This window comes from Furipterus horrens, unplaced genomic scaffold, assembly GCF_987537825.1.
Source record: "Furipterus horrens unplaced genomic scaffold, mFurHor1.1.pri manual_scaffold_7, whole genome shotgun sequence".
NCBI lineage: Eukaryota > Metazoa > Chordata > Mammalia > Chiroptera > Furipteridae > Furipterus > Furipterus horrens.
The window spans coordinates 125,060,969-125,087,257 of NW_028327177.1; the positions used below are offsets into that span (position 1 = coordinate 125,060,969).

The following is a 26,289-nucleotide window of genomic DNA, read 5'->3' on the forward strand; positions in this document are numbered from 1 at the left end:
ACTTATTTTAATCCTCACCTGAGGATATATTTATTAATTTTAGTGAGACAGCAAGGGGAAGAGAGAGAGAGAAACATTGATGTGAGAGGGAAACATGGATCAGTTGCCTCCCATGCACACCCTGCCTAGGGATCAAACCCACAATCTAGCTTTGTGCCCTCACTGGGGTTTGAACATGGCCAGGGCTTTCTGTTTTATTTATTGAGGGGAAAAACTATGCTTTATTTGATTCATTGTCTTTAGTAGCTATAGAATTCAATGGATGTTTGGTAAATAAACAATTTGGTATAGGACTTCTACTGTCTTAGTACATATTACATATGCTGTGTTGCAATTATTTATTTCTGTAAATGTATATAAGTATTACGTGTATGATGGAAGAAAATAATGTCAGTGTTTTTCAGATAAGGGCATTGGGGATCAGGGACATTAAGAACCTATCCTGAGTTTCCATAGCAGCTAATGATGAATTAAAATACAGACCTTTGTAATTTTACTCCAGTGCCCCTCCCACATGTGGGCATATATCACTGTTGTGTAAACCTGCTCCTTAAACAGATTGCATCAGTTAGCTATTGCTATGTAACAAACAACCCCAAAGTTCGGTGGCTTGAAGCAATAAGCATTTTTTATTGTTTACAAAACCAAGGACCAGCTGTGTTCACTGGGCTGTCTTCATGAGTCTATGGTTGGCTGCAAATTGGGTAGGCAAATCTGCAGACCTTGCCTGACTGTTCTCCTGGGTTCAGGGACAGGCTGGCTCTCGGTTGATCAAGAATTGTCTTGACTGGGCTACCTGGGCTGTCCTCCCCATGGTCTGTCATTCTGCAGCAGGCTAGCTCAGGCTTGTTCACATGCAGTGGTACAGTTTTCAGGGGGATGAACAGAAGAGCAAAGAATGTCTTGAGTTGCAGACTTGGAAATGGTACATTACTACCACTGCATTCTAGCTGTGAAAGTGAGTCACAGGCCTTCCAGGTACAAGAGGTATAGAAGAGTGTCCCCACTATTGATCGGGGAGCTGCAAAGTCACAATGCAAAGAGCTGCACATAGGAAGACCAGGAGGATTAGGGCCATCTTTGCAGTTGAGCCACCATGCAAGCACAGTCCCCATTTTCTGGTAGTCCCCTCCTGTCCCTCCATTTCTACAAGGTTTGCCAAGGGTTATATTACCCACAGAGAATCACAGAGGCTACTTATCAGAAAAGTTTCCAGTCTAAGAGAAGTACCTCATTTCTATTTTAAATAACATGTGAAGAGGAAAATATATATAACCATGTCAAGGAGAACTGCAGTTTATTTTCTGAAAATTAATTGGACTTAGAGGCAAAGGGTCATGGGAAAATTTGGCCATTAGAATCATCATGATAGAGATTGTTGTTAAATATTTGAAAGCTCATAACTTTCTGTGAAGAATGTATATTACACAAAGCAAGATACAGGTTTATCTGGAACAGTCTGCTGCTGAGAAGTTTGTTTTTGTCCTTCCACTCCCCCATAATCAAATACTGATTTTGAAAGGCTGTCCATGCCTACTTCATGAAAGAAATATAAAAGGATGTGTCTTGTATCTCTGCTCAATCATTTTACGCTAGGTACATGGGTCCTTATTTTAAGACTATTGATTCCTGAATATGAGACTGCCCATACTTTTACAAAGAAGTTAAAAAGACCCACAAAACAGTCTTCCTGATATCCAAGGGCAGGTTGAGCTTCGGCAGGGAGAACTCCAGCTTGATATAACGAAGAATTTCCTGCCCTTGTAAATGGCGTATGGAAATGGTTACTGAACTCTCCTTTTCTAAAATGGAGGCTTCTAAAAATCAAGCACATTGATCATGTGGAAGATGTGCAAGGCTACTCCTGATTCAGACAGAGGACCAACCTCCATGTCTTTCATTTCCATTTTGGGCCATCAGTAAAGACCTTCGTCACAGCTCTGATTGTGTTGGATAGCTCTGCCACAAACAAAAAGCCAAGGACATGTGCACCCCCCCCCCCACAGGATCTCAAGAAAGTCATCATTGAGAGTAGCTCATTGCTGCAGGGTGGGGGGAGGGGCTGTGTAAAGAAATCCTGCCAATTATGAGGGCTGCATCCCAGAGGCAGCATGCAGTTTCTCAGCTACTCGTTGCCGAGTTCCTGCTTTGACACATCATGCAGGAATGTTTAATTTTCCCTCTTCTCTGGAGAGGAATTTATGATATTTCCTATAATTCATACAAGACTCTTGTCCAGAGAAAAGGATTTGTCTCTTATAACAGAGCCTCTGAACTCCAAATCTCTTGTCTTGCAAGGATGACAACCATACTGGACCTGCCCCAAAACAAACAAGGCCACAGCAGGGCTGCCCACACCAGCCAGACAAAAGAGGAAGAAAATATTTAGAATTGTAGGACCAAGGGGACACTGTTCGCTCAAGAGGTGGTAAAACCTCCGCATCTAAAAGCAACCAGTGAGAGGAAAGTATGCTGAAAAAATGTTTTGAAAGTCTTATTAGTATAATACACCACTTTAGGTAGAAAGAAGTATTTGGCATTTGTACATTCTGATATTTCAGCCATTTTCTCTAAGTGCTTTGAATAACTTTAAAAGCTGAGCTCGTCTGGTAGATCCTTGTTGAACTCTCAGGATGCCACGTCCAGACTATTTCCTCCAAGACTTGAATATTTAATATGCAGTAAAAATTCTAACTATGCTCCCTGCTTGGTCACTGGCACTGTGAATTCTAGGCCACCCCTCCACTTGACACTGGTGTGGGCCATCACATCGGTTCAAAGTTCTTGCCTGTGCGCGACCACGCTGCAGGTTTGCAGAAGCCCCCCGGGGATGCTATTTTAACCTCCATTTCACAAACCCTGAAATCAAGGTCCAGTCACCGGACTGCATTCACTTAACAGACACTCGTGGGGACCCTGTCTTCGGCCTGTTCCCAAAGGCATGTGTCTTGTTAGAGGCAGAGAAAATGTAGCTGGAACCTCATTTACCAACCTCCTTTCCCTGTGTATTTATGTTCAACTTTCTACTAGCATTTACATAGCAAGTACCGTATTAGGAGAGACCCAGCCTCCACCTCCAAGGAGGTTCTGATCTTGGGGTATTAGCTCCCCCAAACCCTACCCAGCTTGACAGTGGGAACCGCCATGTTAAATGCTTGAGCACCAACTCCCAAACCCCAAAATTATGGGAAAAGTATGTCTCTATCCGTCATGGGTCCACCTGGCTTCAAATACATTGGTAGTTCATTGGCATAATTAATTTAGAAAATTATTTTTAAGCTCAGATTATATTTTTTTTTGTATTTCTCTTACGCATACTTGTGTGTTAGTGACAGGCTTTCTCCCATACATGGCAGCTAGACAGCTCTAATCCCTAACTGTGGCCCATGATTCTTGCAGTTAGCAAGAAGGTGAGGAATCAGGGGGAACAACTTCCAGACTTTGATATTCAAGCAAGAGTAAATAGACCATTATGCTTTCTTTGCTAAGCCGAATATAGAAAATTTTATGAACAAAAGCACTGTAAATTACATTTTCCTTTCTTCCTTTCTTTTTCTTTCTTTTCCTTTTTTTTTTTTGCCATTAAGCAATTTTTAGTAAAGTGTTATTTTCGTCTCTTCCTGAATCCAAGTGAAACCCCCATCTTTTGCATGTTTCCTGCATTGCATTTTTATTATGTGCATAGAAATCAATATTCCAGATACATGCACAAGTGCGCACATTAAAATGAACATGACTTCATTTATTTCCATGATTAGACATTCAAATAAAAGTGCTGGGGTGTCTGTTTTCATATTCATAGGTCGAGATCCGTACATCAGAGGTATTTGTATAAGTGACACTTTTATTACATTCATTTCATTTGCAATATGATAGTGGATCATAAATACGTTACTTTTATGCCACCAAATCTGATTTGTAGCACTTAGCCCTCACGAGGAGAATACTTGATATTTTATGGAGCACCTTTCATCGGTGACACGCTTTGCCTCCATCGGCCGGCTTCTCCCAGGTGTGTAAATCACGCCTGCAACCCTTTGGATGCCCCACCTGCTTTATCAACTCCTGCCTCCGCCTGTAGGTTGGAGAGTGGCAGTGAGTCCCCCGCAGTCCCAGAGGGAATGATGAGACCTTTAAGGCCAGAAGAAAGATGCCCAGGTGAACTCTGAGTTGCCACACAGAGACCCTGACAGCTGACAAAACCCCGCATTCAGTCACCTGCTCATCTTGCCCTTCACAAAACTGTTTTTGAGCCCCCATTGTGTGTCTGACGCTGTATTAAACCCTGGGGACACAGAGACTAGTAAAATATGGCCCTTGCCTTCCAGATATCCACACATAAGGAGGAGACAGCCGTGTGGAACAGTGATTGCTCCCCCCAGTCTCATGATGGTAACAGTCTGTGCCCCTTTCCTGCCTCCCATGCCCTCCCGTGGACTTGCTGCACCTGAAAGCAGTTTGTCAGATGCCCAGGTTTGCCACAGAGACATTGGTACATGTGCCCGCCAGTCGCAGTCAGAGTGAAGAAAGGACCAGCCATCTAACATCACAGACAGCCTTTTGGCCTGAGCATCAGTTTCCCACCTCAGACTCATGGAGAAAACCATCCCAGGCTCCCCACCCACCATCCCGTCCTGCCCATCAATTCCCCCTCCCCTGTTCCCAGCCTCAGCTTCCTGAGCCTGGACCATCTCTGCGCTCCCCACCCCCCCCCACACACCCACTACCTATAAAACTCAGAGCTTCTGTAGCATCCTTCATAGCACGGACCACACTAAGGAACCATGTACATGTGTGACAGACCTGACAGAGCATAGTGGTTAAGAGTGAGGGCCCTGGAGCCAGGTTTTCTGAGTTCGTATCCCGGCTGTGTCACTTACAGGATGTGTGGCCTCAGGCAGGTTACTTACCTTTCTGTGCCTCAGTGTTCTCATCTTCAAAACGGGAATAATAATGATACCTCCCTGTTCGGTTGGTAAGGACTCCATCACCTACTATGAATACGGGGTTTCAACAAGTGCCCCATAGCCGCAATGGGAGTTGTAGCAAACGTTTTTAGTATCATAATGAATACTGTAGTATGAGCCACAGTACATAAAATAATAACGATGTCAATATTACACATATTATTGTCATTACCATTGCTATTATGATATGACTAATGTCGGTCTCCCACCATAACTGAGCTCCATGGCAGGAGCAACCTTCTGCGTGGCCCCACAGCAGATAGCACATAGTAGAAGCTCAAAAAATACTTGTTAAATGAATGAGTGGAGAAGACAACGACAGAACAAATGAGTCCTCCTGCTCGTCGGTGGCGTCATCAGATGGCTCTTTGAAAGCATCATCGCCAATTTCAGTCACAGGCCCCAGGATAAAGCCAACAAGTCCTCAGTCCTTGGGTCCCCCCAATGCCACATGGAAGGGCCTCACATTCTTCTTCCTGATGACTGGCATCTGTGAGCCTTCACAGTAGCGTCACCCTTTCCCACTGAGTGCACACGCCTACAAGGGGCTGCCCCCCAAGGAGGGGGCTCTGACTCCTTGGTGAGGTCAGTGCAACCCTGCCTCATCTGTGTCACCCCTGGCCCACACTGGTGCTCTGTAAAAGAAGGGGAGCTCCTGTCCAGTCCCAGCAGCGACTTTGTGTCCTGGACGCTGGACAGAGCTGCCATCTCAGGCCCACCTGGCGTTCCATGTTCTGCATCCCCTCCCTCATTCTGCTGGGTCCTGGCAGCTGTCCCCACACGTGGCCCAGATACCCTGTCTGCATTCGACAGCAGTTTCAACCCATTGAGCAAAGCAGCTGCTGAAGCCACGTTTTAAGAGCATTTGTCCATCAACCTAGGAATTTTTACATAATTGGAGCGTTACCCCCAGAGGTGTTACTGCAGTTTGCAGGCCCAGGGAAGCTTCTGAGAGTCCCAGGAGTCCATTAGTCACAGAGACAGTGGGAGGCACTTGGCTTTGGGAGAGCGGGAGCAGTCTGGAAGGAAGCATGAAGCTGCACACGGGTCCCCTGGCCACCGGTCAGCTGCTAGGAGTGCCCCCAGCTTGGGCCCCATGTCACAGAAGATGGAGCTTTGGCTTTGCAGCCGTTGTTTTGCAAACAGTGGATGCTCTTACTGTACCACCCAGCCCGGTGCCCCCCACTCAGTGTCCTGCTCTACAGCTCACTGGGGTCCCCTTCCCGCTGACCTCACCTGTCACTTTCTGGCTCGGTGTACATGCTCAGTGGTGGCAACTCAGCGTGCCCCTCCCTCCCTCCAGCTCAGGTAGCCCTCCAGAGCGGCGTTTGCTTATCTGAGTTTCCCAGGTGATTTTCCAGGGGGCCGTCATGGGTACGGGACAGCGAAGCAGTGCTTAGGAATGCAGACGCCACCCACAGACCTGCCTCGGGATGGGATTATGGGTAATTGTGTGTGTGTGCTTCCTCGTTCCGCTTGTCTATATGGTCCACTGAAATCCTGACTTAATTACTTACAAATAGGGTGATTTGGGGCCTCCGATTCCCAGGGTGTAGAAATGGAATTATAAGGTTCTCACCTGGCTCACCATGGAAGTTAGTGAGCTAGGATCTTCAATTGCTTACGGCAATGGCTAAGCAATCAATAAATGGCTTTCTGTCACTTCTGTGTTCGGTGGTCACAGGTGCCATCTTGGCTTCTGATTCTAACCAGAGCAGTTCCCAATGTCCAGTGACATGTGGCCTCCCTCGGGGCTCTGGGTTCTGTTGTTCTTTTTGTTTTAATGTTTAATTCCCATAGTGTAATGTACATCATCTTAAAGTATTTAGTGATTTGTAACATATCCACAAGGCTGTACAACTGTTACAACACTCTAATTCCAGAACATTTCGTCTGTCCCCAAAGAAACCCCATACCCATTAGCAGTTACTTCTTATCCACCCGCTACCCCAGCCCTTGGCACCCACCGATCTGCTTTCTGTCTGTGAATCTGCTTATTCTGAGCATCTGATATAAATAGACTCAATCAACATGTGGTCTTTTGTGACTGGCTTATTTCACTGAGCATAACGTTTTCAAAGTTTGTCTACACCGTAGCGTGCGTCAGTATTTTATTGCTTTTTATGGCTGAATAACATTACATTGTATGGGTATACTGCATCATCTTTACTTTTTCATCAGTTGATGGACACGTGGGTTGTTTTCATTTTTTGGCTACTGTGAATAATGGCTGCTACGCACATTTGTGCACAAGTTTTGCATGGACATACATTTTTTGTTTTCTTGCGTATGTACCTAAAAGTAGAGTTGCTGGGTCACATGGTATTTCCATGTTTAACTTTCCAAGACACTGCCACACTCCTTTCCTTGGGGCTCTGTTTCGGAAGGACCGTCGTTACTCTGATGTGACTTCTGTGTTAGCTGAAGAAGAGGGTCATTGGCAGGACCCAGGAAAGGAGGGGGTCTGAGAACCTGCACTGAGAGCCCCCTGACACTCACACACAAGCCTTCAGGCCACAGCCTGCCCCTCACTTACCCAGACTCCATCTGTTCAGACACGGGCATCCCTCTGCCACACGCCACCCCCTTCCTTTCTCACTGTCTCCCCTTTGCTGACTGGGCTCTTTGTATTCTCCCTGCTGTAAACCACACTGCCCGCCCCCTCTGTTCTGGGCATGTGGAGAAGACCTTCTAAGGCTGCGGTATGTCACACTGTCCTTACCCGCTCCTTCTAGATTGAGAATTGTTCTAAGCCAAAGAACAGTGACATTGCAGAGTCCCCAGGGAAAGACGGTCATCAGGGAGGTTTTTTCTTCTCAGACACCTACTTCCTTAGGAATGAGTTCAAGTGAGGGAGGAATTTATCAGCTGTGGATACTTGGGCACATTAGCCTCTCTCAGGCTCAGTTTCTTTATCGGTAAAATGGGTTTTAAATTGCCTCTCTGATAAGGGGGTTCAGTGAGATTCCGCAGACAGTACCTATGCATGCTCAAGATACTCAAGAATTGTGGATTTTTTTCCAGCCGCCCTGCCTCCTGGTATGAGCGGCTTATACAGACACTGGGCTTTTTAAGTTCCATTTATTTCCCCTCTTTTCTTTATCTTTCCCTCCCTCCCTCTCCATTACTATCTCTTTCCTTCCCTATTTTCTCCTCTTCCATGCCCTCCTTCAATTTTGCCTTCAGGTCTAGCTCCAAGCAGGACCTCGGATCCTCTCGGTGAACTGCCAGTTCTCAGATCACCTGGGTGCTCTCGGGAGGCAACCCAGGCCAAATCCTCTCAGGGCGGATCAGATTATGCCCTCGGTCATTTTGCAACAGAGATTCCCAGCTCATGATGGTGGCATACACAGCCAGGCAACCCCTGGGTCCCCAGGGAGTATGGACTCCCCAGAGGGGGGCCCATGGGCTAGTTTTACCTGTTGGCCTCTCTGGGTTTCAGTTTCCTTCTCCCAGGAGATCCAAGCCAGAGGCCAGGGCTTTGAGTTACGCTCAGATTTGAAGTCATCTGAGAGGCTTGTGCTGGGAGAGGAAGCACTGGCTTCCACAGCCCAGGGTCCTGGGCCCTGGCTCTGCCCAGCACTGAGCTCCACAGGGCCTGCTGAGCCTAAGACACTCATCTGCAAGGGGTCCAGGAGGCCTGATAAGATGTGGAGCCAAGCATCTGTGGATGAATAAGTGAGTGATGAATGAACGAATGAATGAATGGTTTTTTAGGCCAAACGATCAAAATGCATAGGTTATTATTTTTAAAATAACTTTATGAACAAGACATATGATTGATATGAAAGTTTAGGAAGCAGAGAAGCCTAAAGATACAAAACCCATAATCCGTTATCTTTAAGACGAATTTCTTTAAAAGTGCCAGTCAGTGAATTCAGAAAAATTAAAAAGCAAAATATCAAAAAAAAAAAAGCTTAGCTTTGGCCAGTGTGGCTCAGCTGGTTGGATCATCATCCATAACTAAAAGGTTGCGGGTTCAATTCCTGGTCAGGGCACATAACTAGGTTGCAGTTTTGATCCCAGGTCCAAGGGTTTTCAGTATCTGTTCTGGGCATGTATGGGAGGCAACTAATCAATGTTTCTCCCTCACATTAATATTTCTCTCTCTCCCTTCCTCTCTTTCTAAAAAACAATAAAAAGGTGTCCTCGGGTGAGAAAAAAATTCCAAAAGCAAAACAAAAAGCTTAGTTTGGAGTCACCAATTATAATGCCACCAGGGCTTTGTTTCGGGATGTGTCCAAGGCAACAATGGTTCCTCTGTAATGCCTTGCAGGCTGTCCACCCTGGAGTTGAGGGGACTGCGTGGGAAAATCTTCTCTTAAGGACCAGTCCACACAGAAATTTCTCCCCGAACAAACAGGGCCTCCCAGCCTGCTGGGGCAGCCCAAGCGTTCCTTCAGAATTGGTTGACACGTGCTTACACATGCTCACACAGAAAGACAAACTTGGCTCGCTGCGCACCTCTCCTGACCACCAAACCTCTTAAAAGCTTGGGAGATGTGTTTACAGCACCTTTTCCCATTGTTCCTGTTCCCAGCGTCGAATGAATCCAAAGCATCGGGAAGCGTGGGCCCAGCCATCAGCAACCCCTGATTTGCCTTCTCTCTCGTTTCCAGCTGTCAGAAATGACAGAAACAAGAAAAAGAAGGAGCCTTCGAAGCAGGAATGCACAGAAAGCTATGAAATGACAGCCGAGCTGGATGATCTCACAGAGAAGATCCGAAAAGCGCACCAGGAAACCTTCCCCTCTCTCTGCCAGCTGGGCAAATACACCACGGTAAGAGACACGCCCCCACCCCTACCTACCCCAGGCTGCTGGGAGGGGGGGCACAGGTCCTTGGGCACGCACACATGCACACATACACACACGTGCATGCGCACTCTGCCCCAGGCCTGGAGGGACATCCGCCTAAACTGCCCAGGACGTGCCTGTCAGCTTTGAGTCTGTGCAGTGGCCCCTTTCCTCCTTCAGGTAGCAGCCTTTGCACACTCCCTGCGTAGGCTTGAGTTTCCTCTGCACCAGTCACGTGTGCAGGCATTCACCCAAGAAACACTAACTGAACACGTCCTATATGCCAGGCTGTGTGGGAGGCGCTGGCGACGTGAACAAAATAAGATAAGGTTGCTGCTTGCAGGGACTTAGGGTTTGGGCGGAGGAGACAGGTGCAGTGAGTGAGGTGTAACTTGGGTCATGTCAGACACCTGCACAGAGACCACTAGGGACCCAGAGGGGCTAAGGGATTAATCTTTAAAAAACACTGATCCAACTGTAAGATCCACCCAAGATTATTGGGGCTTTCCCCTGGGCCAGGGTCTGGCTTCCGAGAGGGTTTGTTTATAACCCCTAAGCCAAGGCCTGGAAAAGCACAAAATAGGTGTGGCCCTTCCCCAGGTAGGTAGGTGGGTGGGTGAGCCCCCTCTGCTCCTAGTATTCTGCTGGGAATGGCTTTCACTGAGGGTAGAAATAGAAGAGGGAGGGAGAGAAAGTGGGATCGAAGTAGGAGGCATGTGTTTCTTGGTCCTGGGATGAGACAGTAGAGACATCATGAGGTACTTTAATTTTTTAAAGTGTTTTTTGCATGTGTCATGTTCCTTGATGTATATTCCTAAAGTGATGTATATTCACTCAATAAATATTTCTTGAGTGAGTGAATGAATGAAAGGATGAATATAACTAGAAAGTTGTTCTGCCCTCTTTAAGTGGCTTATGTTGCTTGCCTAGATGCTCGTATACATACTTTTTTCAAAAAATGCAAATATCACAGCATTTGCTGGTTTGGTGGCTGGTGTGCTGGGAAAAGAACAGTGTGAAAGATCACAAACAAATGGATGAAATGACGTTGCCGGGTAGGGAGTGCCACAGTTGTGAAGCAGTTCTTGGGAAGCACGCGGTCATGCATTTGAGTGTGGGTGCCACGGTTTTATCTATAGAACGGGAATGGGGGCCAGGAGCAGGCCCCGAGGGTTGGCTGTGGAAATTGTGGCTAGATCACGCCAGGGCAGCGTCGCAGGTGATCATGGGGCCGCGCAGTTGGTGGCAGAAGCTTCTGAAGTGCTCACTCTAGACTTACACAGGTCTCCTGGCCAAACCAAAGACTGGCTCGGGAAGCAGAGGGAGAACCTAGAGCAGGGCTTCCCAGACCTCGGTGTGCTTACGAAGCACCTGGCGTTCTTATGCTTCAGCAGGTCTGAGCGGGGCTTTTCTAACGAGCCCCCAGGTGGTGCTGATCCTGCTTGTACACAGACCACACTCTGCATAGCAAAGGCCATGAACCTACTTTGAGCAGCAAGAGCCAGAATGACCTTCTGGGTTCCACCCAGACCCTTGTGTTGGGAGAAGGAGAGACTCTGGTGTGCCCTATTCTTCAATCCATGAAGCCGATAACCTACCTGCCAGGCCGAGGGAGGTGCTGGACTCAGTGGACAAGCCCTCATTGAGCCTGGGGAGCACTGTCCTAGCCCAAAGCAGTCACAGAGTGGGACAAGGCTGGACACCAATGGGAGCTTTCATTTTAATTCAGAATATCAAGCAGGTCTGTAACCCAAGAGATAGTAGAGAGTAACGCCATGTATCAAGAGCAAGGGCAATGGAATCGGTGAGTGGGGTTTCAACCTGCTCAGTCACTGATCAGCCACGTGACTGTGCCCAAGCTACTTAACATCCCCCAGCCTCATTTTTCCTGTCTGTAGAATGGGGATAGTAGAAAATGGTTAGGAAGATGAAATAAATTCATGCACAGTTTCTCTGATAGGACCTGGAAATAGCTGCACAGTAGTGACGTGACCACGTGTCCATTTGCTGGGTATGAACTCACCCTCCAGGAGCCTGGTCCCATGCTAGGGACATCTTGGCACTGCAGAAAAGGAAAATGACTAATAACCAGTGCCAAGGAGCATATCATATATTCCTTTTAGAAGTATTTACTGATCACTCACATACTATGTTCCGGGCACAACAATGGGCTAAGTATCAAGATGAGTGCATCCTGACCTAAGAACTAGGACACTGACTGAGGCTGGGCCCTGGGAATAGGCACCAGGGGAAGAGGAGAGAGAACAGGTGCTCTGAAATGGTGGGATCATGTTAGGTTGAGGGCGACTGGGACATGAGAATGCTTTGCAGAGCCTGGAATGCCGACTGAAGAATTTGTATTTTAGTCTGTAAGTAATGGAGAGACATAGACAGTTTGTGATCAAGAGTCTTTATTATTCTTATCATTATTATTATTACAGCTCATATTTATTGAGCATTTACTATGTGCCAGGGACCATGCTAAGTAGTCTAAATATATTAATTCTCTTCTCTTTACTCCTGAGAGGTCTCTGTGAAGTGGGCACTGTTGCCCTCATAGGACAGATGAGTAAACTGAGGCTGAATATTATTTTCCCCAAATTACGGATGAGTAAACTGAGCTGTAGAAGGGCTAAATAACTTTCCCCATGTCTATAGCCAACACGTGGGACTTGAACAGTCTGACAGCAGGGGCAGCCCCTTTAACAACTACACCCTGCACAGAATACATCAGGAGGGTCATTAAGGAGGTACAATGGGAATGGGAACCACTGAGGATCTAGTCAGGAGGACTGTTATCCAGGAATAAGTCCAACATTTACTTCCAGAAAAGACAGAATAAAAGAACAATCAGAGTAAGGAGGGCTTCCTGGAAGTGGAAACTTCTGAGCCAGGTCACAAGGCAAGAGGCATTACATGACAATCCCTGGGATCATTGGCTACTATGTCAGCGTGCCCAGGCAGAGCTATTTTAGTATGGCCTACTCAGTGCCCCAGGCTCTGACTCACCTGGGAGCCAGGTGAAATTGTGCCCACTCTAGTCTGGAGGAAGGCAGGGCAAATACAAAGCAAGACTTTTCCCCTCCTAAACCACATGTCCTAGGATGGCCTTGGCTTCCCACAGGTCCTGGGAACATAATGCTCCAGCAGGGCAGTCCTCTGCTCATTAGCACAGCTTGTTCCCGCCCCAAAAGCTACAGCAGGACCTCTACCACCCTCCCTGCCCTAGGCCTCCCTCTGAAATCCTAAAATCATAGCCTGTCTGTAGGGATGCTCATCATGCCATAGGTCTGACTCCACCTGCTTCCAGGCGGCCAGTGAGGCTGCCTGCCCTGCCCCCTGGGAGGGCGCCTGCACGCCGGCTCTGAGGACTCGGTCTGTGGTTCACACTGCAATCCCAGTGAACCTGCCTGAATGCTTCCTCTGGCTGCAGGAGCTGCCTGGCTCCGAAGTGTGGCAAGGCTGCTCCTGGGAGAGGCCCCACCCAGTGACCAATAGATGCTGGTGGGGAAAGGCCCAGCCTCCTTGCCCCCTGAAGCAGGATGCCTCTTGGGTATGCTCTAAACCATCTCTCAAGTTCCCCGGTGCCCACAGGCACATCTTCATTGGCCACCTTCCCTTTGCAGCCCCTGCCACTCCTCCCTGCTTCCTGGGATCTCTTCCCAAAGAAGCTCTTTGCATTCAAATCCTAGTCTCCAGGTCTGCTTCTGCCCAAGGCAGGCAGATTCCCTGAGGGCTGCCAGGGCCCCTTCTCAATCACCCTTCTGTGGGGACAAGACACCATCTGTCCCCAATTGGTGCCCATCATTCTGAGCACTTTGCAGGGTCTTTCTGCACCTCCTGATCCAGCAGGGAAAATGGAAACACAAGTTCGATCTCCAGTCTGATCCCTCGGTACAGCGCAGCCCGGCCTCTCTTTAGCGATGCTGCTCCATACAGTCTCTCCTCCGATTTCTCTTTATTTCTACTCTCTGTTCATAGACCTGGCTCTGTTTTTATTGTAAGCAACTTCAAATCCTTTCTGGAAGTAGGTGGGGGTGTAAGTAAATAACAGCAGCCATAACGCATTCTCTGCAAGCTCCTAGTTCCAAGTGGAGCATTTTTAGAGCTTTTTTTATATGGGCGACTGCTTCCACTGCCAGGAAACCTCCTGCCACCTTCACCAGACTGGCATTCCTGCCAGATGCCTTGGGAATAGCAGAGAGGAATTTAAAAGGCAGCTGGCCGCCCACCCACACGTCTTTGAAAGAGAGCTGCCTTTTGCTTCCCTAATTCGAGTAGACTTGGGATCGGTGATCAGGCCCAGGGGGCAACAGAAAAAGTAAAGGAGACAAAAACGAATGTCCACCACCTTCCACGCCTGGGTCCGGACAGGACGCTTCAGAGCTAGTCTCCTTAGGAAGCTTTCTAATAAGTGACCCCTCCAAACACAAGGGGTGGAAGGGGGATTTCATGTAGAAAGTTGGCCAGCGGGGGAGCAGCTATTTATACTGAGCTCTCCAAAATGGACCGAGGGAGTGAACCAGAGGAAACATCCTGGCTCTGAAGGTATTTACTCTGCTTCCAAAGGACAAACCCTAGTGACTATGTCATTTAGGCTTTGGGGCCTCTTAGACCTGGGTTCCAATCCTGCCTCTGCTACTCAGGAGTGATCCCTGGAGCCTCAGTTTCCTCATCTGTATAATGGGGTTTAAATAGTACCTACCTCATGGGGTTGCTGGGATGATTTAATGAGAAAAATCCATCAGGGAGCCTTGTACAGATTCTGGCTCAGAAATGTGCACAATAAGCAGGCCTCCTCCTCAGGATCCTGCTGTGAACACCTTGTCACTTCTCGGAGCCACACGCCCAGGTTCTGGAAAAGTGAAGGGGTGGGTGCGAGGGCGAGGGTTCTGGGCAGCACAGCCCCAGCCTGGGCAGTTGCTCGGGGCTGCGTCTGCTCCTGCATCCTGCCGCTCGACCGTGTGCAGCTGTCCATCACCTTGCGGAGCTTGATGGGACATTAGCTGCCCTCCGAGGAGCTCGTGAAGTTGAGCTATGGAGATTTAAGGAGCCCTTAACCTACTCAGAGAACATGACCACCAACAGAATCATTAAACCTCCGAAAGACTTCGGGAGATAAGTGCTTCAGAAAAGGAAGGGTATTGCGAGCAGTTCAGCCTTGTGTGGACTTGGCTTTCATTTTAGCAACTAACGCTGGGATCAGCCAGAGAATCAGAATCAGAGACCTGCAAGGTCGGCTGCCCAGGAAAGATGCTCCTGGTGAGGTGGAAGGCTGGGGCAGTTACCAGGCAGAGTTCTCACCCCACCCTGCTACCTCGTTTTCTGACCTTGAACCAGCCCTCCCTTCTGTGAGCCGGTTTTTTGCCAGTCAACATGCCTGCCCTCTCTGTGTCCCCCAGACCACTGTTTCATTTTCCAACACACATTTACTTACGTACACCAACTATATGAGTTTCCTGGGGCTGCCACAACATACCACAAATTGGTGGCTGACAACAACAAAAATTGATCATCTCACAGTTCTGGAAGCCAGAAGACCAAAACCAAGGTGTCAGCAGGGATGTGCTCTCTCTGACGTCTCTCGTGGAGAATCCTTTCCCGTCCCCTGGCTTGTGATGTCACAGGCAGTTTTTGGCCCTCTTGGCTTGTGGATGCGTTGCTGCACTCCCCTGTCTTCACGTGGCCCTCTTCTCTCACGCGTCTTCATATGGTCTTCCCTGTGCATGTGTCTGTCTCTGTCCAGATTTTCCCTTTTTGTAAGGGTAGCATCATACCGGAATAGGACTCATTCTAATGGCCTCATTTTAAGTTGATTACCTCTGCAAGGACCCTATTTCCAAATAAGGTCACCTTCTGAAGTAGTGGGGATTCAACCCATCACACCTGCTGAGTGCAGTATTGGGGTGCACAAGGTCCTTGCTTGCAGCTCTGTTGTGCAGTCTGACTGAAAATCAAATTTTGTCTCATGTTCTGTGAGGTTTTAGAAACCTCTGGCAGGACACATCCTAAGTCCTCATCTTTTAAAGGAAACGCCCTCTAGACACTGGGCTAGGTACCCAGGATCTTACTGGGTGGTGGAAAAAAGGAAAAGATATTTCTAGCAGACGGGCTAGCATGAGCATGGCCGTGAGTGGTGCAGGGAGGGGACTGGATAGGAGGCAGGTGCAGAGTGTGAGGATAGGTTGGCTCGCTGGCGGGGCCTTGATATGCTGGGATAAGGTGTGTGAATGTTAGCCAGAGAGAGCAAGGGAGGTTCCTACTCAGGAAAAGCAGATCAAGGGGGTGGCCCTGGCTGCCTTGTGCTTGGCCAGAAGGCTTTGGCAGGTAGGCGGAGCAGAGCTTTTGTTCTTCCTTAAATATGCCCCTGGCATTCCAGAAGCCATCAATGGCTCCTCACAGCAGCTGAAACCACCCCCAAATTAGCATCACTGACCTCTACCCTCTATCCTACAGCCAAGCCATTCTGAAGGCCCTACCCCTGCACTCAATAATATCTCTGAATCTCTGAGATACCAGGAATGCAGGGGCTACAGCTGTCCGGAGGGTCCCCTCATGTCCCAGCCCAGGAATCATAGACAGTGCGGATCCAGGAGCACCTAAAACATTACCTTCAGGGAACTCCTCTGCAGCATCACCCTGGCTTTTAGCCTGGCTTCCAGGAAACATGTGGAGGTCCTTCAAGATCCTCATTACCTCTCCCTTCCGGTCGCCCAGAGCCCTCTGCACCCACAGGCTGCCCCGTGCCTTTAAGACATTGCCTGTCTTTCCACTCAGAGTTTCGGGGTGGCTGCCAAGCTGCCTTTGTCCCCACCTGCTGGAAACCTCCGGTTCTGAGGCCATGTTGTCATAGGGTTGGTTGACCACAAGGAGATGCTGGCCTGGCGCATCACATTCTCTTCCTAGCAAGGCTGGGTATCGTTGCCCCACCTCCGGGAAGCCACTAGAGTGTCCAACCAGGAGGGCGACCACTAACGCTAGAGCAAAGCAACCGAAAGTTCAAGCCCGGAGGGAGAACACGGGACGACCCACGCGCAAGAGGGGTGATGCGGTGGGAGGAGGATGCGGGAGCCCGGCCGCCTGGTGTGGGTCCTGTGCCCTCCACCAAACCGCGGGGGCATCTTGTGCCAGCTGCTGAACTTCTCTGGCCTCGGCCTCCAGTCAGCCAGAGGGATGGCAGTAGTACCTGGCTCATGAGGGCGTCGCTGTAGCGCCCAGCAGCTGCCACAGATGGCATTTTGAAGGCACTGGTGATTCCACCGGCATTTATGGGTCTTGTTCTGAGAATAAGGCCAGCCAGAAAAGCAGCATGTGACGGCAGAGAACCAAGGGCGCACAAGACAGGGATTCGGTTGCAGGACAGAAATGGACATGGGATTGGATTCCATAGTGGGGTTGGGCTTTCGGCTGTTAAAGACGGCCCTGGTGGGGCGCGTGGGGCGGGGGGGTGGGGGGGGCGGGGTGCTCGGAATGTGCACTCCACCGGGCCCCTGGCGCACAGCATTCTGAGAAGGCAGCTGGGGCTCCTGCCTGGCTAAGGGGCTTCGCTCCAGGTCGGAGGCAGGGTGGTGAGTTGGGGAAGGCCTGCCTCTCCGCTTTGCCTCTGTCCACAAGGGCCATTCCTCAGCACCCCATGTCTCACCGGCCTCCTCGCCTCCCTCTCCCCCAGTTTCAGAAAGGCTGCAGAAAACCCACACTCCCTGTCACCGCCTTCATTACCAACCAAACCGAGCCACGCTCTAGATCTGCCACAGCTGGAAGATAATATATAAGCCATTTTAAACCTCCTGCCTATGAATCCAGCACCTGGCCTAATAAAACACCGGGTTATTTTGTGTTTTATTAACTGCCTCTTCCCTTCAGTTTGCATAATAGTGAGTGAGATTTACATGCCATTAAGACGGCTGTGCATTATTTTTAATAGAAGGTGCGGCAGGCTTCTCCCTCTCGGCCCCCCATGCGTGATAAAGTAACCTCATATGATGCTGATGAAGATTTTGTTCACACTTGCTGGGTCGGGCAGTGTCTTTTTCCAGATGGATACTGCCTTGTAAAATGATTTCCTGCGGTAGGCTCTCCTCCCTGTCGCTCTCGATCCCGTCTTCCTCCGAACCGGATAAACTGCCTATTAAATTTAATTACAGTCCAAATGGCACACATCTTGATCTACGTCCCCTGAGCGCACTGTATGCCACCAAGGTCCTTGAGGAAAGAATACAATATATCTGGAGGGCGCATGCCTACTTTCCACAAAGATTGCAGAAGGCAACATTGACCACCAGCTTTTTTAGGGCCTCTGTGACATCCCTTATGGAAATATTTCTTTCCGGCTTCCTTCACCAACATTAAAAACAATAGCTAGTTTTACTGACTCCATGAACTGATTTCCACTGAGGTGAGGAACTAAAAACATCCTGTGGGATGCATAGTACTCACGAAGGGGGGGGGGGGGCAAAAAACAGATATTATTTATTTAAAAATTGTGTATTTATTCTTACATGTTTAAACTTCAGTCACCTTCAGAGCCCTCTTCATGTGGTGCAATACACCTATCAAGATCTTTTTTCCCTACTGCTCAAAACAGCTTTTGAACTCCTCAATTTTGATGCCTTTTAGTGCCTCTGCCATTTTTTGTTTCACCTCTTCCACGTGGGCAAAATGTCTCCCTTTGAGGACTGAGATCGGGTGAATAGGGAGGATGAGGCATGAGGGTTCTGCTGTTTTGTGTCAAAAACTGCTGAACACTCAGCACAGTGTAATCTTTTACTTCTAATTCTTGAAATGGTATTTTTCTTCCTTAAATTCAATACAGGAAATACCAGTATCTATTGAAAAGTAGAAATGATTATATAACATTAAGAAAAATATATACAGACATCATGTGAGCAGAACAACATATATTGAAAATCCAAAAGCATAGGCTACTTATAGTATAATTGAAGATATTGACAGTATTTATTTTCTTCTACTGAAAAATGGTATAAATAATTTTACATGTGTAAAGAGAAATTTTTTTCAGAAGTCCAGTTTACAAATAAATACTGAGATACGCCCATCTGTTTTTTAAAAAAATATCTATCAGGTTATAATTTATAAAATATCAACCTCAAAATAAATTCAAGTGAACAATATATTTTTAAAAAATTCTGCCTAGAATACTCAATTTTCATTACTTTAACGGGCTGTCATTAAAAAGATAGAAAAAAAACCCTATTTTATCATACCATGTTTATCTTAAACTTCAACAGCTCACTTTGTTCTTACATGGAAGAGGCAGTAACCTTAAATGAATGTAGAAAAGTAAGGACAAAGAGGAAATGAAGATAGACAACATAGAGATTTACATGTAGAAAGAAGGTTAAGTACTAGGGCTTTTTGAAAATTCACATTTATGTTTTTTGTTCCAGTCAGTATGAGAGTTCTGTGATTTTCAGTAGAGTAGTCTGAGAGCCTTCAGAGAAAGTGACATTGAGCCAAGACTTGAGGGAAGGAGAAAGGGCATCCTTCAGATATCTGGGAGGAGCAATCCCGGTGGAGGGGACAGCCAGTGCAAAGGCGTGGAGGCACACACATGTCCCACTTGTTCAGGGAGAGCTAGGAGACCTGTGTAGCTGGAGTGGGTCAGCTGGGGAGAAAGTGGGAGGATACAAGGTCAAAGAGCAGAAGCCAGATCTGGGAGGGCCTTGCAGGCCGTTGAAATGGCTTTGACTTTTAGTCTGAGTGAGAAATCATGGGACATTTTAAGCAGCACAGTAACTTGGTCTGACTTGTGCTTTGAAAGGTTTCCTTTAGTCCTTTGGTAAGAATAGACTGTGAGGAGGCTGTTAACAAAGATCCAGGCAGGAGGCGATGGTAGCTCAGACTAGGACGGCGGCAGTGGGGACCTCTTATCTAAGTCTTAACACATTGGTGGGGGGAGAATGTGAAACTCTCGATCTAAACCATCTTAAACAATATCTGCACATTAGTCAGAATTCTTCCTGTTGCTGGTGATAGAAACCACACTCAAATCAACCTCAATTAAAAACAACAACAACAAAACCTCTTGGTATGTCAGGCATAGCTGGATTCAGCAGCTCAATATCTTTAGGACAGGGCCACTCTTTTTCTCTCTGTGGTTCATCTTGGCTTTCCTCTGAGTTGGCTTCATGGTTGGGAAGGTCTTCTCCACCTGGTGGCCCCTCTGCAAGCCCCTGGTAACTCTCAGTGACAGAGAGCTTTGCTTCCCCAGTTGTTCCAACCAAAGTCTCAGAATTAAGCCTCATTGGCCAGTCTTGGTTACCTGCTCTTTTCTGATCCAATCACTGTAGCTAGGAGGAGGGACCACCCTGATTAGCCAGACCAGAGTCCAGTGCCCTCCCTGTACATTAGAGGGTTCTACTGCCTCACCCAAATCCCAAGGGCTGAGACGGAAGGAGAAGCAGTCCCCCAAATGGCTTGGAGGCAGAACAGAGGGATGGCAGCAAGACAGAGATGTAAGATGGCCATTCTACTCCATCCACACCAGCAAGCCTGCTGGAGATTTCAGAAAGAAAAGAAAAAGTCGGAAGCACTTTCTTGGGTATGTTGGAGTGTGGTTCTAATCAAAAGCTGAGACCTTCAGTAATTTCTGGCAAGTTCTCAGTAGTAGTAGTATTCCTGCCTATGATGTGGACATCCTCTTTACTGATTAAATGAAGAAAGATAGGTTGAGGCCTATAATGGGCAATAGAGTGGGGCCAGTGTGGGGACACTGCTGGCAGTGTTACCTCTTCAGGGCAGCGGAGGAGACAGTCATTGCTGTGGTCTGAACCCCCTGACTATGCTGTGGGCAGGAGAGGTGATGAGGAAAGGGGTCCAACACTGTTCAAACCCCCTTGGGATCCTACTTATTCTTCCCAGCAGCCTTTGCAGGCAGGTGGCATGCATCCCTCTTTACAGATGGGGATACTAAGGTGTGAAGAGAGGGTATTACTTGCAGGAGGTCATATCTGTCAGCCAAGTAGGGAAAAAGGCCAGGTTTGGGGATCAGGTAGACCTGGGATCCGCTTCCATTCCTTCCTTAGCAAGTCACCTCACCTAGCTGAGATGAATGTGCCACATCTTACAGTGAAACTAACAGCCTCTTCTTCTCCATGTGGTTGTGGGTTTGGCAGGGAGGAGTGAAGGCTGGGGTTGGGGTGCCCTGGTAAGGCTCCAAAAGCAGCAGGCACTCCCCCCAAGCCCGCTGAGGGTGGAGGCTATCTGGTGAGTTCGGCCATTATACCCCAGCCCCTGGCTATGGGGAGGTGGGTCAGGAAACATTCAAGGAACAGAGAGAAGGGGAGGAAGAAAAGAAGATGAAAAAGTGAACAAAAGAAGGAGTATTTGAATGGCTGTAGGACCCCAACCAATAGGTGCAGAGGATTGGACTGAAGTTGATTGACCTTCTCTTGGGATAAGAAGAAGAGTTCCCCTGGAATATTCTGTGGCCATCAGAGATGAGGATCCTGCAGGCACCTGGGCCGCAGGTCCTGAATGGAAGCTGCTCAGGGGTGAGGAGGCTGGTCCTTCCTGGGAAGCACAGAGAGGGGCAGCTGTGGTGTCCAGGAGCAACCCTTTGTGAGCCCCTCTGGGTGCCCCGTCGTGCCACCTGCACGTGCCCGCAGAGCCCGGCCCTGCCTATCCGCGGAGGCTGGGCCTGCCCGTGGGACAGGGAGCACCACGCGAGGCATGCGTGTGGCCACCGTAATGCTGAGGACCTCAGAGAGCCTAAGCTTTGTTGTTATTGTAGTATCTTGGATTTTCTTTATCATTGTCACATTTTTAACTTTTATTTTATTATGGAAAATTGCTAGCTTAATATGAAACTAGAGAGGAAAATTGAACGCCTGTGATCCCTCCACAGCCAATCCTGTTCCATCACCCATCCACCCTCATACACATTCTACCCATTCCATAGTTTTTGAAAGAAAATGACAAACATCTTCTTTTGTCTGTAAATATTTTAATGTGTCCTAAATGACAGACACGTCTGCAAACAAAAGTGTAACGCTGTCTTACTCCTTCTGAAATAAAAATAACATCTCGATATCTCAAACTTCCTCGTGTATATGTCGCAGTTTGCCTCATATATGTCATTTCCTCCTATGTATCACAAGATGTAGGCCATTTCCATCCCTCCACAAAGTCCTCTTGTGCACCTTTGTGCTCAGCCGCCCCCCACCTGGAAACCACTGATCTGCTCCCCGGCGCTGTAGTTTTGCCATCTCCAGAATGTCATACGAATGGAATCATTCTGTGTGCAGGCATCTGTGACTGTTTCCTTTCACTGAGCGTGATGCCTTTGTGGTTCGCCGTGTCGCAGCGAGCATCGGTGCATCGTTTGCCGTCACTGACGACAAGCAGTCCCTCACCTGATTGCGTCCCCACTTATCCATCAGTTAATGAGCATCTGGGTGGAGCCATTTTTAATCTATGGGTTTCTCTTTCCATTTCTTTACTCCCCTTGCAATGCATTTGTTGAAGAAACCAGTCCGTTGGTTTTATGGGAGCTCCCGCATCCTGGATGTTGACAGTCGCATCCCCAGTGGTACATTTTAGCACATTCCTCCTCCTGGGTTTGCGGTAGTTAGAGCTAGTGGCTCACTGTGATTCTGGTTTGACTATTTCGTAGGTGTTGGTATGGGTTTCCATCAGGACACGCAGCTGGCAGGCTGCCTCTTTTTAAGATAATAGCAACCACTGATGGTCAATGCCTAGAGCCATTAATTCGTTCGAGTTATAATATGATGACTCCTTATTCCATTATTCTTTCTCCATGTGTTAGCTGGCATCATTGCACAAAGAGAAATCCCTCTGATCTGTAATTTAATGATACAGTGGTACAGGGAAAAACAGCATCTCACCAGGAAGCTCCCTGGTCAAGACTGAAGCGCCAGCACATCAACAAGGAATGTGTTGAGTTTCTGAGCGCCTTCCATGGGGCTCCCCAGAAACGATGGTGTTTTCTCTCCCTCTTAGAATTCCAGTGCTGACCATCGAGTCCGACTGGACCTGGGCCTCTGGGACAAATTCAGTGAACTGGCCACCAAGTGCATTATTAAGATCGTGGAATTTGCTAAACGTCTGCCAGGCTTCACCAGCTTGACCATCGCAGACCAAATCACCCTGCTGAAGGCCGCCTGCCTGGACATCTTGGTATGTGCCCTTCTGAACTCTTAGTCAGGGGTTTGGGGCCGGGGAAGTGGGGACTGAGAAGCTTTGAAGACCTCCAGAGGCTCCCGTTTCCCCAGCCTCTCTTTCTGCCACCTCCTTGGCACCCAGAGACCCCCTGGAGTTGGACAGAACCTTCCAACCCTCTCTACCCAGTGCATGACCTTGAGAAGAAGGTCCAGCCAGTCTTGGTCGCAGACCTTACAGTGACAGCTTGCTCACCCATAGCCCCTTCCACAGGACAGCCCTGTAGGCCTTTGAAAGGCCTCCAGGTTAAACCAACTGGAGGTGTCATGTAGCAGCCTTGTTCTACCCCCAATCTCTATTAGTGGCCTTGAGAAAATCTTTTTCCTCCATGGGCCTCAGTTTCCCCAACTGTGCTAAGTGGAACCCTCATGCCCCTCCACTTCCTGCTGTTCTCACACTGTGGCTCCTAGGGCCCTGGGATGGGTGAGGATGCTGTCACAACTTGTCCTCTGCAGGTCTCTGCTGGCTGGATACCCCCTGTCTCTATGGTGGGGGCTTTAGGGGTGGGGCAATCAGTTCTGTTGGGGGCAGTTTTCCTGGGCAAGGAAGCAGCTGCCGTTTGGGGCAGCAGGGACATGTCCTGCCTGGGGGAGTGTGTGCTGATAGGCCTCTGGAGAACATGGGTGGGAGGCTGGCCCCCAGGGAGACATTAGAAAATAGGGAAGGAAAAATGAACTTTCCAGATACTTTAAAAACATAGATTTTTCTTTCTATTATATCTTCCATAGCTTTGGGTATAAACAATTCTGCAAAGCAAACACTGTAAGTAAACACACGCACAGTCCTGCGCAGGAGGAGAGAGGACCCTGGACGGGGCAGTTGCGCAGGAAGCTGGAATGTTTGTGTCTTTCTGCCTGCAAGTTGGATCTGAGGGGGAGTGGTAATGAATCCTCAGTAACCTACAGGCGCCAAGAATCCCAAGAGTATATATGGTAGTTTTTCTTCTTATAAAGTCAGAGGATTTGGAATGAACCTAGGAATGTTTAGAAACAAAACACCAGCCCCGCATCAGTTTGTCACATTACCACACCCTGCAGAGTTTACCAACCTCAGCTCATCCGTGCACACACAGCTCAGCGAACCTGGGGATGGAGATTCAGCCCATTTTACAGATATGGAGCTAGAGGCTAGGTGAGTCACCCAACTCAGGTGAGTGCCGGAGCCAAGACTTAAGACCCAGTTCTTCGGAGTCCAAAGCCATGAGCAGTGCGTGGTATGAGAGGTGTGGGCCTCAGGGAGAGACCCAGCCAGGCCACCAGAGAGGACTAGAGCAAATCAATAATAATGTTAATAATGATCTAATAGAAGAATCAACTTTTTCATGCTCCACTCACAAGTGCTTCAAAGGTAGCACTCTGTAGAATTTCCCCTGAGCGTCAGAACACCCCCAAGATATTAGTGGAGACGGGAGTAATTGCCACATGATTAGAGAGGCTCCCCGGAGGCCTGGGGTGGCTGAGTGACAAGGGAGGTGGCACATAGCTAGTCAGGGTGCACCAGGGCAGGCTCTGGAATTCTGAGCTCCCTGCATCACGTGGCCACCCGGCAGGACCAGAGTCTTCCTGATCCTCATGTTCCGGCTTTAGCCCTCTGCTCATTTCTTAGCTCTCCTGGTGTCTGGCTGCCAGGTAGTGACAGCGTGGGAGTCCCTGACTCCAGCCCTCTGGGAAAGATGGAATGTGTGGGATGCTTTGAGGTCCTCCAAGGAAGTGTCCTGTTTTCACCACGCTACCTGCTTCCTGATCGGGGTTCTTAGATCCCCTCTTAAAATCCCGTCCAACTTCCAGCAGCAATCTTTGCAGATCCCACATTTACACTGAACCTAGGGCACTCCCCAGGTTTGCTCACGGATCCAAGACCCAGCCCTTAGCCCCTCGGTGGAGACAGGGAGAACAGGAACTAATACCGGGACCTTTGTCAAGTTATTTAACCTCTCCAGGCCTCAGTTTTCCTTCTGACCCCTCCCTCTCAGCTGCCGCTTGTCTGTAGGTAATTAGGGTCAAGTCCCTTTCAATGTAAAATCATAGAAAACAACCCTTGAGGCCTTCCGACCTTCTTTCCCTCCTGTTCTCCTTCCTCTCTTCTTCCTTCCTCTCTTCCTTCTATGAACATTCACGGAGGACCTGCTGTGTATCAGGCATCATGGTAGGCTCTGATGACAAAGAGGTGAACAAGACAGACCAAAATCCCCTCCCTCATTGGGGTGACCTTCTACTGAGGAGAGATGGATATTAGGCAATGTCTTTTTTTTTTTTTTTTTTTTCCATTGGTTATTAGAAAGAGAGGAAGGGGGAGAGACGAACATAAATTTGTTGTTCCATGTATTATTTATGCATTCATTGGCTGCTCCTTTTATATGCCCTACCAAGGAATCGAACCCACAATCTTGGCACATCTGGACAATGTTCCAACCAAATGACCTACCTGGCCAGGGCTAGACAATGTCTTAAGTGCTACAAAGAAAAACAAGCAGGATCAAGGGGCAGAGCATGACTGAGCTGGGCAGGAGCTTGTTTCTATAGTGCAGTTAGGGAAGCTGGTGACCTTAGCAGACACCTGAATGAAGGGACAGAAGGAGCCAAACCAGTAAAAGACTCTGGTCTGAGACGTGTGCAAGTGGAAGGGGGACCTGCCGAGAGTGGAGGCCAAAGGCCCTGCGACAGGGTGGGCTCTGGTAAGTTGGGGGACAGTGAGGAGGTGGCTGTGCCTGGAGGGGAACGAGGGAGGGGCGCAGGAAGGCCTTCCTCCGAGGGAAAGTGGCTCTGAGACCTGATGTCCATTTTCGTCCTCAGTGTCATAAGGAGTCACTGGGTTTTGACCAGAGGTAAGCCATGGGCTGGCTTTTGTTTCCAGTGTTCATTCTGCCTTGTCATACAGCATGAGCGAGTATAGGTTGAAGGAGAAAGCCCACACACTGAATGTGTTCAGTGAGCACTTACTATGTGCCAAACACTGACGGTACAATGGTGGAGCGGAGAGGTGAATCCTTGCCTCCCGGAATTTGCTGCCCAGCCCTTGAACCACCCTAGGCCTGGCTCCTACTTTCCACCTTAGAGCTCATCTCTTCCTCCTCCCTTCCCCAGCACTTCCCTTCAGCTCGCCCCAGCTGCTGATTGTAGACATGAGTGTGGTCTTGGAAGCCAGTTTGCCTGGGTTCAGAGTCTGGCTCAGGTGCTTCCTCGCTGTGTGACCTTGGGAAAGTTACTTCTCCTCTCTGAGCTTCGATCTCCTCATAACTGAAAGGAAGGCAGTAATAGATGCTTCCTCTCAGGGTCGGGGAGAATGAAATGAGCAGTGCTTAGGGAGCCTGAGCCGTGTCTGGAACGT

The 26,289-nt window shown here is 48.5% G+C and overlaps 1 protein-coding gene across 1 annotated transcript in view; it reads left to right on the forward strand.

Moving 5' to 3' along the window:
* The window catches only part of RARB (retinoic acid receptor beta), a 159,308-nt gene that overhangs the window by 122,088 nt on the left and 10,931 nt on the right, over positions 1-26,289 (forward strand). The window contains exons 4-5 of the mRNA XM_090284396.1: positions 9,587-9,747; positions 22,744-22,920. Of these exons, the coding sequence (XP_090140522.1) occupies positions 9,587-9,747; positions 22,744-22,920 (338 nt within the window). The remainder of the gene's footprint in view (positions 1-9,586; positions 9,748-22,743; positions 22,921-26,289) is intronic.